The 12,755-nt window shown below is 40.1% G+C and overlaps 1 protein-coding gene across 4 annotated transcripts; it reads left to right on the forward strand.

The window, feature by feature from the left end:
- Nucleotides 1-2,345: 2,345 nt before the first annotated feature.
- Nucleotides 2,346-11,315, forward strand: LOC110494542 (opioid growth factor receptor). 4 transcript variants are annotated; one of them, XM_090206012.1, is made up of 7 exons: nt 2,346-2,883; nt 3,690-3,716; nt 4,312-4,372; nt 7,579-7,609; nt 7,767-7,833; nt 7,989-8,137; nt 8,527-10,515. In XM_090206012.1, exons 1-7 carry the CDS (start codon nt 2,566-2,568, stop codon nt 8,774-8,776), a joined length of 903 nt encoding a protein of 300 aa, XP_090062138.1. In that variant the 5' UTR covers nt 2,346-2,565; the 3' UTR covers nt 8,777-10,515. The 4 variants fall into 4 exon arrangements, with proteins under 4 accessions (XP_090062138.1, XP_021425356.3, XP_090062139.1 ...); XM_021569681.3 differs by having other exon boundaries at nt 2,353-2,883; nt 7,579-7,657; nt 8,527-11,315; XM_090206013.1 differs by having other exon boundaries at nt 2,374-2,883; nt 3,598-3,716; nt 7,579-7,657.
- Nucleotides 11,316-12,755: the final 1,440 nt, after the last annotated feature.

The raw sequence follows: 12,755 nt of genomic DNA on the forward strand, positions 1-12,755 counted from the left end.
AATTCATAGCAATTTGACACATACAACAACACAGAGTTACACATGGAATAAACAAAACATACAGTCAATAATACAGTAGAAAAAAAGAAAATAAAAAGTCTATATACAGTGAGTGCAAATGAGGTAAGATAAGGGAGTTAAGGCAATAAATAGGCCATGGTGGCGAAGTAATTACAATATAGCAATTAAACACTGGAATGGTAGATGTGCAGAAGATGAATGTGCAAGTAGAGATACTGGGGTGCAAAGGAGCAAGATAAATAAATTAATACAGTAAGGGGATGAGATAGATAGATGGGCTGTTTACAGTTGGGCTATGTACAGGTGCAGTCATCTGTGTGCTGCTCTGACAGCTGGTGCTAAAAACTAGTGAGGGATATATGAGTCTCCAGCTTCAGTGATTTTTGTAGTTCGTTCCAGTCATTGGCAGCAGAGAACTGTAAGGAAAGGCAACCAAAGGAGGAATTGGCTTTGGGGGTGACCAGTGAGATATACCTGCTGGAGCGCGTGCTACGAGTGGGTGCTGCTATGGTGACCAGTGAGCTGAGATGATGCGGGGCTTTACCTAGCAGAGACTTGTAGATGACCTGTAGCCAGTGAGTTTGGTGACGAGTATGAAGCGAGGGCCAACCAATGAAAGTGTACAGGTCGCAGTGGTGAGTAGTGTATGGGGCTTTGGTGACAAAACGGATGGCACTGTGATAGACTGCATCCAATTTGTTGAGTAGAGTGTTGGAGGCTATTTTATAGATGACATCGCCGAAGTCGAGGATTTACGAGGGTATGTTTGGCAGCAGGATGCTTTGTTGCGATATAGGAAGTCAATTCTAGATTTAAATTTGGATTGGAGATGCTTAATCTGAGTCTGGAAGGAGAGTTTACAGTCTAACCAGACACCTAGGTATTTGTAGTTGTCCATGTATTCTAAGTCAGAGCCGTCCAGAGTAGTGATGCTGGACAGCGGGCAGGTGCGGGCAGTGATCGATTGAATAGCATGCATTTAGTTTTACTTGCATTTAAGAGCAGTTGGAGGCCATGAAAGGAGTGTTGTATGGCATTGAAGCTCGTCTGGAGGTTAGTTAACACAGTGATGACAAAGTTTGATAACAGAATTTGCCCACGAAGGACTGCTGCGCCACCTTCCTGTTCAAGTGAGCAAAGCACAACAAGGTGAGTCCAAAAATTTCTATCTTATATGCTACTGCATAAATGATGTAATATGCCAGGAAGATATGTAGAAATCAGCTTAGAAAGTAATACTAAGTGTATGTTGTGTAGTAAGCTGTTAATAGCCCATGTGCCTCACCCTATTAATTTGGTATATTTTCACCTCTTAATTTCGCCTACTGTTCTGATTTGGTGGTGCACATGTAGCCTACAGTATAACCTGTTTTTGATAAATGTAATCATTGAATATTTTTTAGAGCTTTCATTGTCTGCTTATATGCCCCCTTTATTTATCCTACAGTTCTGACTTGGTGTACAGGGAGAACACTGTAAGAACGGCCCATGTTCTGAATTCTGTCGCTGTACATTTGAAAAGTGCTGAACAAAAAGTTATATTGAAAACATCCGTCCTAGCTCGCTCATTGATGTCATAATCGAAATTACGGATTGCCTCTTATCCGCTTGTCGTCCACTTATGCCATAGTTGTACATCTCAAATGTCAGTAGAAACCTCAAGTCAGCCATATCAGCTATGTTTTTTTTAAAGGCAGTAAATGAGGCTGAATGAACTGTTTCGCTGCCAGACAGCTTTGTGTAGGCCCTAACAGTTTGTGGGCACTGTTTGTCTCCGTTATAGTGCAATTAATGTATTGTTTAATGTTGTGTTGTGGATTTGCACATGAATTTACTTTTTGCCCTACCAAGATTTACATGCCAAAATCGCCACTGGGGTGGTCCAATCTCTGATGGTATGTATCCACATTTTACAGAATTAATTCTTTTTCAGTATTTTCATTGCAATCAATGTTATTTTGGCATAGAGCTTCATGTAATCTCCAGTTCATATTGGTTTAAGAAATTAGCTAACCGTGTGTGAGTGAATTTGTTGACAGACTCAAATTCTAATTGATTGTCATTTTATATTTTTTAAATGACACACAGTAGAGAGCAAGAGATCATAGGCCCATAGCAGGTGCATAAAGTCACTCTATCCTACAGTTATTGACCTATTGCCAACCATAAAAGCCCACAAAAAAGCCTAATCATAGGATTAATGAGGAAAAAAACTAAACAGTCCCCAATAAATTATTATTTCGATTATGGTCACTTCAGCCTACTGTCTCCAATGCCTGCTAAATAACTCAGTGTGCTGGATATGACGTGTTTTAAAAACTAGTGGCACACATGATGTAAAATGTAAAAAACGAAACTGAAAGTGTACAGATATTCTCCGAATGCAAGATATCGTGGTGGCATGCTCAACTCGTCTTGATTTCATTCATCTTAACGATTGTTAACATTTGTAACGTTTTTAATAGCTTTTTAAATAGCATATTATCTTATTACGCCATGGTGTGCGCCTGGTTAGGGCTATGCCCATAGAATATAATCCATTCTATGTCTATGGCTATTCAAACAGGGAGAACGCTGCCAGCGATAGTCAAATTGTTTGCTGAGCTGAGACGAAAATGTAGGATGTGTCCCAGGATTGAACGGTTTTGGTTATGGCTAAACGGATTCTATTGCTATACTCTGCTTAAACGCGCCTTCTGGCGTTTAATTATACTCCCCATACATGCTTGGAGATTGATCATCCCAAATTGTCCTCCTGATCATCCAGAACTCATTCAGGACACCAACGAGTACTACTGCGAGTACGACTCAACATGGGAGGATCCAACAAGTGAAGAAACAAGTCGTAAGAGAACCAACAATGTAAGTATTCAGGCCCCTTGGCCCTCACGATACGATACGTTGGTGCATGTGGTCTCAGCTGAAGAGTTTGTAAAATTTCAGAGAATGATGATGATACAGTAGGCCTAGGTTCCACCATAAAATACAGCTAATATTAAATAAATGTAATATTCCAAAGAAACATTTACATATGAAATATTTGTTAAATGTAAATAACCATAATGACATGATGAGTATGCGAATTAGGCTGTAGATTGGAATTTAGGATCATTGGTTTTCTGTGATGTTGAAGATCTGTGTGTGTTTATTGAATTAGGCCAATATGAAATGCTTGATCCAAGGCTCCACCTCTTGTACCCTCTCATAGCCCCAAGTATGTAGAGCATTGTTATACATATGTATCATTATGTTTCAATACTGTCATTTTGCTCCACTTCACATTGTTTGAAGGGGCTAGCAGCAGTTGCTACATTCACATTTGTACTTATAAATTAATGATATATACCCATTGATTCTTGAAGAATATAATTTATAAATGATTTGTGAGCTTAGTTAAACTGTCGTACCCAACCAGAACCTCAAAATATAAGCTTGTTTTACTCCAATGTTTGTAAACAAAGTAAATGTAAACACACATGGTTAAAACTGGAATGTTGATATAATGGATGGTCAGCTCATCCATAGCTCTGTCTTTGAATTTGAAAGTGGTTACATTTCTCCCTCCCCATCCCTCAGCTCTTTACCGAAACAGGGTGGGGAGAGCGCTTTGCTGTTGTTTCTACTGCTGATTGCCCCATTAAGAATGTTCCTTTTTTGTATTTACTCAGTACACCATTCGGTCAACAAGGCAACGAGTAAGTATGTTCTCATTTCTTATATACTACTATGTTTAAAAACAGGTTTATTGAGGGACATTCATCAATATTTAACTATTATTAGATGCCATTTAGTAAACGTTGCATTTGTACGGCATCATTGGATGTCACATGTTGAGGAGTTGTATTGAGTTGGTAGGCAGGAATACTGATTATATCCTATATTTCATACCTTCATATAAATGTAGGGCATTATTTGATATGGCTCATAAAGTCTGGTAGAGTAAGATTATGTCAGTGGTAGAATGGTATCCAGCCTATGAAGCTAGTGAAACAGTTCCCTTCCAGTTCCCTTCCAAACAGTTCCCTTTACATATTGAGCTAAGACTCGTGGGCCTATCAGTATTGTTCAGGTCAGGTATTTCCAGTATCTGCCATTTTCTCAAATCATGGAGTGAGTTCAGAAAATGTGTTTTCAGTCAAACAGGTTTAACAATTTCAGAAATGCAGCAAGGGATATGCAAAGTCCTCATTCTCTTCACAAAATCTCTGATATGAATCCTGTACTGTTGAAATTCAGGCATCTAACGAAGAAATGTCCCTATTCTGAATTTGCATTGCATCATCTTTTCAGGATGATAGGCGTATGCCTAATTTACAGTTCTACCTTGGACAGAGGGCCTCCTCCCCTGATGGTAATCTACAGTGTCAGACCCCTTGACTTTTTCCACATTTTGTTAGGTTACAGTCATATTATAAAATGGGTTAAATAAATATAAATCCTCTGAAATATATACACAGTACCCCATAATGACAAAGCGAAAACAGAAATACCTTATTTACAGTGCCTTGCGAAAGTATTCGGCCCCCTTGAACTTTGCGACCTTTTGCCACATTTCAGGCTTCAAACATAAAGATATAAAACTGTATTTTTTTGTGATGAATCAACAACAAGTGGGACACAATCATGAAGTGGAACGACATTTATTGGATATTTCAAACTTTTTTAACAAATCAAAAACTGAAAAATTGGGCGTGCAAAATTATTCAGCCCCCTTTACTTTCAGTGCAGCAAACTCTCTCCAGAAGTTCAGTGAGGATCTCTGAATGATCCAATGTTGACCTAAATGACTAATGATGATAAATACAATCCACCTGTGTGTAATCAAGTCTCCGTATAAATGCACCTGCACTGTGATAGTCTCAGAGGTCCGTTAAAAGCGCAGAGAGCATCATGAAGAACAAGGAACACACCAGGCAGGTCCGAGATACTGTTGTGAAGAAGTTTAAAGCCGGATTTGGATACAAAAAGATTTCCCAAGCTTTAAACATCCCAAGGAGCACTGTGCAAGCGATAATATTGAAATGGAAGGAGTATCAGACCACTGCAAATCTACCAAGACCTGGCCGTCCCTCTAAACTTTCAGCTCATACAAGGAGAAGACTGATCAGAGATGCAGCCAAGAGGCCCATGATCACTCTGGATGAACTGCAGAGATCTACAGCTGAGGTGGGAGACTCTGTCCATAGGACAACAATCAGTCGTATATTGCACAAATCTGGCCTTTATGGAAGAGTGGCAAGAAGAAAGACATTTCTTAAAGATATCCATAAAAAGTGTTGTTTAAAGTTTGCCACAAGCCACCTGGGAGACACACCAAACATGTGGAAGAAGATGCTCTGGTCAGATGAAACCAAAATTGAACTTTTTGGCAACAATGCAAAACGTTAAGTTTGGCGTAAAAGCAACACAGCTCATCACCCTGAACACACCATCCCCACTGTCAAACATGGTGGTGGCAGCATCATGGTTTGGGCCTGCTTTTCTTCAGCAGGGACAGGGAAGATGGTTAAAATTGATGGGAAGATGGATGGAGCCAAATACAGGACCATTCTGGAAGAAAACCTGATGGAGTCTGCAAAAGACCTGAGACTGGGACGGAGATTTGTCTTCCAACAAGACAATGATCCAAAACATAAAGCAAAATCTACAATGGAATGGTTCAAAAATAAACATATCCAGGTGTTAGAATGGCCAAGTCAAAGTCCAGACCTGAATCCAATCGAGAATCTGTGGAAAGAACTGAAAACTGCTTTTCACAAATGCTCTCCATCCAACCTCACTGAGCTCGAGCTGTTTTGCAAGGAGGAATGGGAAAACATTTCAGTCTCTCGATGTGCAAAACTGATAGAGACATACCCCAAGCGACTTAAAGCTGTAATCGCAGCAAAAGGTGGCGCTACAAAGTATTAACTTAAGGGGGCTGAATAATTTTGCACGCCCAATTTTTCAGTTTTTGATTTGTTAAAAAAGTTTGAAATATCCCACTTGTTGTTGATTCTTCACAAAAAAATACAGTTTTATATCTTTATGTTTGAAGCCTGAAATGTGGCAAAAGGTCGCAAAGTTCAAGGGGGCCGAATACTTTCGCAAGGCACTGTACATAAGTATTCAGACCCTTTGCTATGAGACTCGAAATTGAGCTCAGGTGCATCCTGTTTCCATTGATCATCATTGAGATGTTTCTACGACTTGATTGGAGTCCACCTGTGGTAAATTCAAATGATTGGACATGATTTGGAAAGGCATATACCTGTCTGTCTATCTAAGGCCCCACAGTTGACAGTGCATGTCTAAGCAAAAACCAAGCCATGAGGTTGAAGGAATTGACCGTATAGCTTCGAGACAGGAATGTGTCGAGGTACAGATCTGTGGAAGGGTACCAAAAAAATGTCTGCAGCATTGAAGGTCCCCAAGAACACAGTGCCTTCCATCATTTTTAAATGGAAGAAGTTTGGAACCACCAAGACTCTTCCTAGAGCGGGCCGCCCGGCCAAACTGAGCAATCAAGGGCCTTGGTCAGCGAGGTGAACTTTAACAGAGCTTTAGAGTTCCTCTGTGGAGATGGGAGAACCTTCCAGAAGGACAACCATCTCTGCAGCACTCCACCAATCAGGCATTAATGGTAGAGTGGCCAGACAGAAACCACTACTGAGTAAAAGGCACATGACAGCCTGCTTGGAGTTTGCCAAAAAGGCGCCGAAAGAGTCTCATACCATGAGAAACAAGATTCTTTGGTCTGATGAAACCAAGATTGAACTCTTTGGCCTGAATGCCAAGCGTCACTTCTGGAGGAAACCTGACACCATCCCTACGGGGAATCATGGTGGTGGCAGCATCATGCTGTGGGGATGTTTTTCGGCGGCAGGGACTGGGAGACTAGTCAGTCTTTGAGGGAAAGATGAACGGAGCAAAGTACAGAGATGAAAACCTGCTCGAGAGCGCTCTGGACCTCAGACTGGGGTGAAGGTTTACCTTCCAACAGGACAACGACCCTAAGCACACAGCCAAGACAATGCAGGAGTGGCTTCGGGACAAGTCTCTGAATGTCGTTGAGTGGCTAGCCAGAGTCCGGACTTGAACCCAAACAAACATCTCTGGAGAGATCTGAAAATAGCTGTACGGCTAACGATCCCCATCCAGCCTGACAGAGCTTGAGAGTATCTGTAGAGAAGAATGGGAGAAACTCCTCAAATACAGTTGTGCCAAGCTTGTAGCGTAATACCCAAGAAGACTCTTGGCTGTAACCGCTGCCAAAGGTGCTTCAACAAAGTACTGAGTAAAGGGACTGAATGCTTATGTAAATGTAATATTTACGTTTTTTTAATTGTATAAATTAGCATACATTTATAAAATCCTGTTTTCGCTTTGGTAATTATTAGTATTGTGTGTAGATTGAGGGGGAAAAACAATTGAATCAATTCTAGAATAAGTCTGTAAAAAAGTCAAGGGGTCTGAATACTTTCTGGATGCACTGTATACTAATTTATTGAATGCAGTGTAGATTTGATAAGACTCCAATTCATGGGCATTTGTAACTGCAACCTTTTCTCTGATAAGGAATCTACATTGAGGACTTTCACAATAACTGGTATGGGAAATATTCAAAACTGGAAAGAGTTCACTCATACATACAATGGTCAGTTTCCTTAACATTTATATGGGCTTTTAATTATTTTTTAATAATTGTTATAATTCAATTAATTTCTTTAAAATATAGATATTTTTTAAACAAACATTTGATTTAGGTTGTTCCCTCTTCAAGAACGAGGAATGAATTATCAAGCCAAAGAACTCACCAAGAAGGAAATTGAGGTACTTTGTTGCATAGGCAAAAAATATAGTAGTTTCTTTGAGGAAAGAAAGTGTTCTCTACATTTACATAAGTCTTATCTATTGACATTCATAGAAATGAATGAAAATATATTGTGTCCATTATTGTCCTGACTGACAATACGCTTCCTTCTCAGGCTTTCCTTCAAGATGAAACTGCGAAGAAGAGGCTGGTCAAGTCGTACAAGCTCATGCTGGACTTCTACGGCATCCAGCTGTCAAATGACACAACAGGGGAAGTACGACGTGCTAATAACTGGCGTGACAGATTTGACAACCTGGACAGGTTAGCAAGTTCTATATTTGGTCATTTAACTGTTATTATTTTCTAATCATTGTAGCAGTCTAAGGCACTGCATCTCAGTGCAAGAGGCGTAACTACAGTCCCAGGTTTTAATCCAGGCTGAATCACATCCGGCCGTGATTTGGAGTAGGGCCATAGGGCGGCGCACAATTGGCCCAGCGTCGTCCGCGTTTGGCCGGGGTAGGCCGTCATTGTAAATAAGAATTTGTTCTTAACTGACTTGCCTAGTTAAATGAAGGTTAAAAAAAATGAATACCTTTTTTTTTTAAATACTACAATTTCAGTTTTAAAATGAACCTTCTGTGAATAACAGTGCTGAGGTTAACAATACCCTTGTATTTGTGTTGGCCTTGTGTTTTTGTGCATTGTAGACATACACACAACAACCTGCGCATCACCCGCATCCTGAAGTGCCTGGGCACTCTGGGGTTCCCCCACTACCAGGCCCCACTCGTCCGCTTCTTCCTGGAGGAAACTCTTGTCAAAGGCAACCTGTACAATGTGAAGGAGAGCGTGCTCAACTACTTCATTTCCGCTGTCATTGTTCAGCAAAAACGCAAGGAATTAGTTGAGTATGCCTATAAGCTCTATGAGGTCAAACATCAGTTTGTCGTGCCCTAAGAAGATCAAGTGTAAATTTAGGGAAGGGACATTCCCACATAATAAGAACCCAATTGATCTGTAACCAGATCCAAAACAGAATGGCATATACTCAGATGACAGTGATGACAACACTACCAGTCATTAGTCTGTCTCACTATGTTAACAAGTGTAAGCCAACGGATAGAAGTGTAATGGGAAATTATGTTAGTGACTTAGTGCGATTGGGGACGCCAAACAATGTGTGGTTGACACGGGTATCCATACCTCATGATAGCTTGCGTGGTCTAGCGACTAGTTACACTTAGAGAAACAAAGGTACCAGTCAGGCCTCAATGACTACTAGTGGAAGGAATCAAAACACCAGTGCTGATTCATCCTCTGAGAGTCTACCAATTATGCAAAATGATACTGCTCAGTCCAGTTATGGGGTTTTTGGTAACGGGAGCTCTTTAACTATCCACCTACTCTAGCGCCCCACTACTGATTCTCTGAAAATAATAGCTGCAGCTATTAAGCAATCTGAATGTGGACCTAGTGGTGTAGTTTCAGAGACAATTACCGATGATCGGAGAAAGCGAGCTAGACATAAGCAAACAGAGCATAACCTTAAACTTAGAAGAGTTTCAGAGGAAAAGACTAATAAAGATGATGATGATAGAAACAATAAGGGAGCTGCAGAAAAGCAAGAAGAGAGTGAATCAAGCAGAGAGGTTTCAGAGGACAATATTAGTACGTCCAGTGAAAGTTAATTGAGTAAGAAACCTGAAGAGAAACTGCCATGCCCAGCAAAGGAAAACTTACTCCAGGGAAAGATTGAGTGTTTGAGATAATGTGAAGATTGATTCGAGTAATCACCCATGCCCTGCACTAATGAAGGGAGAAATAACAAGTATGACATGAACCGGCGGGGGAGTGTGAGCCCGGCGAACCGGCTGGGGCGTGGGAGCCCGACGAGCTGACTTAGGCACCCCCGATTCCATCAGCGGCGGCCCCCGGACCCAACGTCACCACCAACCGGAAAGCCAGCACTCCCCGATGCTTCATATGATGGCTTCAGGATTCTGTAGGACGGACGCTGGAGAAGAGAAGCAGGTACGGGGAGTAGAACATTCAATATGGAACAGACATCAAACAGGACAGAGACAAAAGACAAACCAACATGAATCCTGAAGCAGGGAACAAAGCTTGGGAACATACAGATATAGGGGAGGTAATGACCCAGGTGATTGAGTCCAGGTGAGTCCAATAATTGCTGATGCGTGTGACGGGGAAGGCAGGTGTGCGTACTGATGGTGGCAGGAGTGAGTAATGCTGGGGAGCCTGGCGCTTTTAAGCAGGAGAAGGCATGACAAGAGAATAAATGTTAATTGACTTATTTTTTTTATGTTTCAATGACAATTGTCAACTGCAATTAGCAATACTATAGATACTAGGGTTGGTGTCAATTCCATTTTAATTCCAGTCAACTCGAGAAGTACACTGAAATTCCAATTATTTTCAACGCTTATAAATGAGGAAAATTTGGAATTGGAATTTGGTTTACTTCTGAATAATATTAACTGGAATTAAAATGGAATTGACCCCAACCTGATAGAGACAACCAATCAGTGCTTTACTGCTGAACATACAATCACATACTGTTTCCAATGACTTCATACTATAGCAATCAATGTGTTTAAAATTCTCACAATATCCATTCCAGATATATGGTTTATTATCCCTCTACTTTTTTAAAATTGTGATTAAAAAGATACCAGCGGGTATCAATTTGTATGTACACAAATTCATTCATATTTATGTACCAAGGAAGGTGAAGGAGTTAATCAGTTACTTCCATGTGATGCTTAGACAGAAGAAAAGTATACGTAATATATAAATAACATGGTATCATAAACTCAGTTGAATTTAAATTACCTCAAAATCAGTTTTTTCAAATGTGACAAAAAATCATAAAATATGAAAATGACTACAAAGATGTTCAGAACTTTCAACTACAAGAGCATTGTACTTTCAAATCCTTAATTCCCAATAACATCTATTTGCATACAGTTATGATGCTGAAAGTGAAAGTCACAGTGTGATTAATTTACTACAGTGAAAAGTTGTCCACAAAAGAAAACAGTAGCTAGGTTTCCATCCAATTGGCGACAAATTTTCGTGTGAATATTCTCAAATCTGCATAAAAACAATATGCCCATTTTCCCACCAGATATGTGTTTCCGTCAAATTGACTTGTTGCAGATAAAAGGTTGTGCGTGATGACGTACTGCGCATAAAAAATACATTTTGTGTTTAAATTCCCATGCACCAAATACATTTTGTGTTTAAATTCCCATGCACCAAATACATTTTGTGTTTAAATTCCCATGCACCAAATACATTTTGTGTTTAAATTCCCATGCACCAAATACATTTTGTGTTTAAATTCCCATGCACCAAATACATTTTGTGTTTAAATTCCCATGCACCAAATACATTTTGTGTTTAAATTCCCATGCACCAAATACATTTTGTGTTTAAATTCCCATGCACCAAATACATTTTGTGTTTAAATTCCCATGCACCAAATACATTTTTTTAATGTAAATGAGTTTCCCTCACAATTTCAACTCTACTGATGTTTGATTTATATAGTCTGGTATTGGCACGTGCGCTCTAGCCAACAGTGCTATCTGCGCCTTCTTGACTAGAGTGCACGTATAGCCTACATGATGAGATTATTATTATGGACAAAGGAGCGAGATTATTTGTCAGGTGGCAGCCAAACATCGATTATCATGTCACCAGAATAAGATCCTTGATATTTTGGAAAGGAGGATCAAGCTGTAGGATCTTGCAATTTCACCACCCTGTGAAGTTCATCATAATTGATATCAATATTTGCAGACATAAAAGCATTTCCATCGACATTTCTCGCGTATTTCATTTTACAGACACAAAAAGATCCAACCTTGTGTAGTGTATTTGTTTTGTGGACATTTGAAAAGTTTACACAAAAGTTTACACAAAAATCTTTATTTTTCCATCAGGCGTTTCCATCAGACGTGTTTTATCCGACATTACTTGCATAAAAAGGTTGGACCTGGTTATTGCAATGTATTTTTGTCAGTTTCCACTTATTTTTTGTAAATTCTTTGCTCTTGCTCCTGTCCCAGCGGTCTCTGTGTTTGTCCCCAGTCTTGTGCTGGGACTGAGACAGGGAGAGAGTCAGTAATATTTATTCTATTAGGCTCCCTCTCCCTAGCTTGGCTGACACAAAGACTTTGATTTAGGTGCTAGCCAGACTACTCTCTCCCTGCCTCTGCTCCTGGTTTTGTCCCTTTCCTCTGTCGCTGTCATAGTCTCTCCAGTCAGTGACCATTGTCCCATTGGCTGCATTAGAGATACTAAGCAACCTAAATCATATCCACGCATTATTACAAAGATACATTTTAGAACTTTCAATGAGCAGCATTTCCTGTATGATCTGGGTTGTATGATTGGAAGGCTGTGTCCTCTATCTCTGATTTTTTATTTATTTTACCTTTATTTAACTAGGCAAGTCAGTTAAGAACTAATTCTTATTTTCAATGACAGTTGGTTAACTGCCTGTTCAGGGGCAGAACGACAGATTTGTACCTTGTCAGCTCGGGGGTTTGAACTTGCAACCTTCCGGTAACTAGTCCACCGCTCTAACCACTAGGCTACCCTGCCGCCCCAGGGTAAAGGACAGCTCTAACTCATGGTTCATGCATGAATTAGCTGAAAGATTTCATGAACGAAACTTAGCTTGGGCTAAGGCTAGATTGACTGATTCTACCTCTGACTGGCAGTCCTTTAGGCATTTCAGAAATAGATGTCTTACTCTGGTTAGAAAAGCAAAGTCAACTTACTTCTTGAATTTTGTATCTGAGAATGTTGGAAATCCATCTATATTCTGGAAAGTGGTCAAATCTTTGAAACAAAACTCCACCCCCCCATTTCCCCAGTGGGTTATGACAGCCTCTGGTCCCTTTCC

Source organism: Oncorhynchus mykiss, chromosome 17 (assembly GCF_057628025.1).
Source record: "Oncorhynchus mykiss isolate SJ-2025 chromosome 17, ASM5762802v1, whole genome shotgun sequence".
Classification (NCBI taxonomy): Eukaryota; Metazoa; Chordata; class Actinopteri; order Salmoniformes; family Salmonidae; genus Oncorhynchus; species Oncorhynchus mykiss.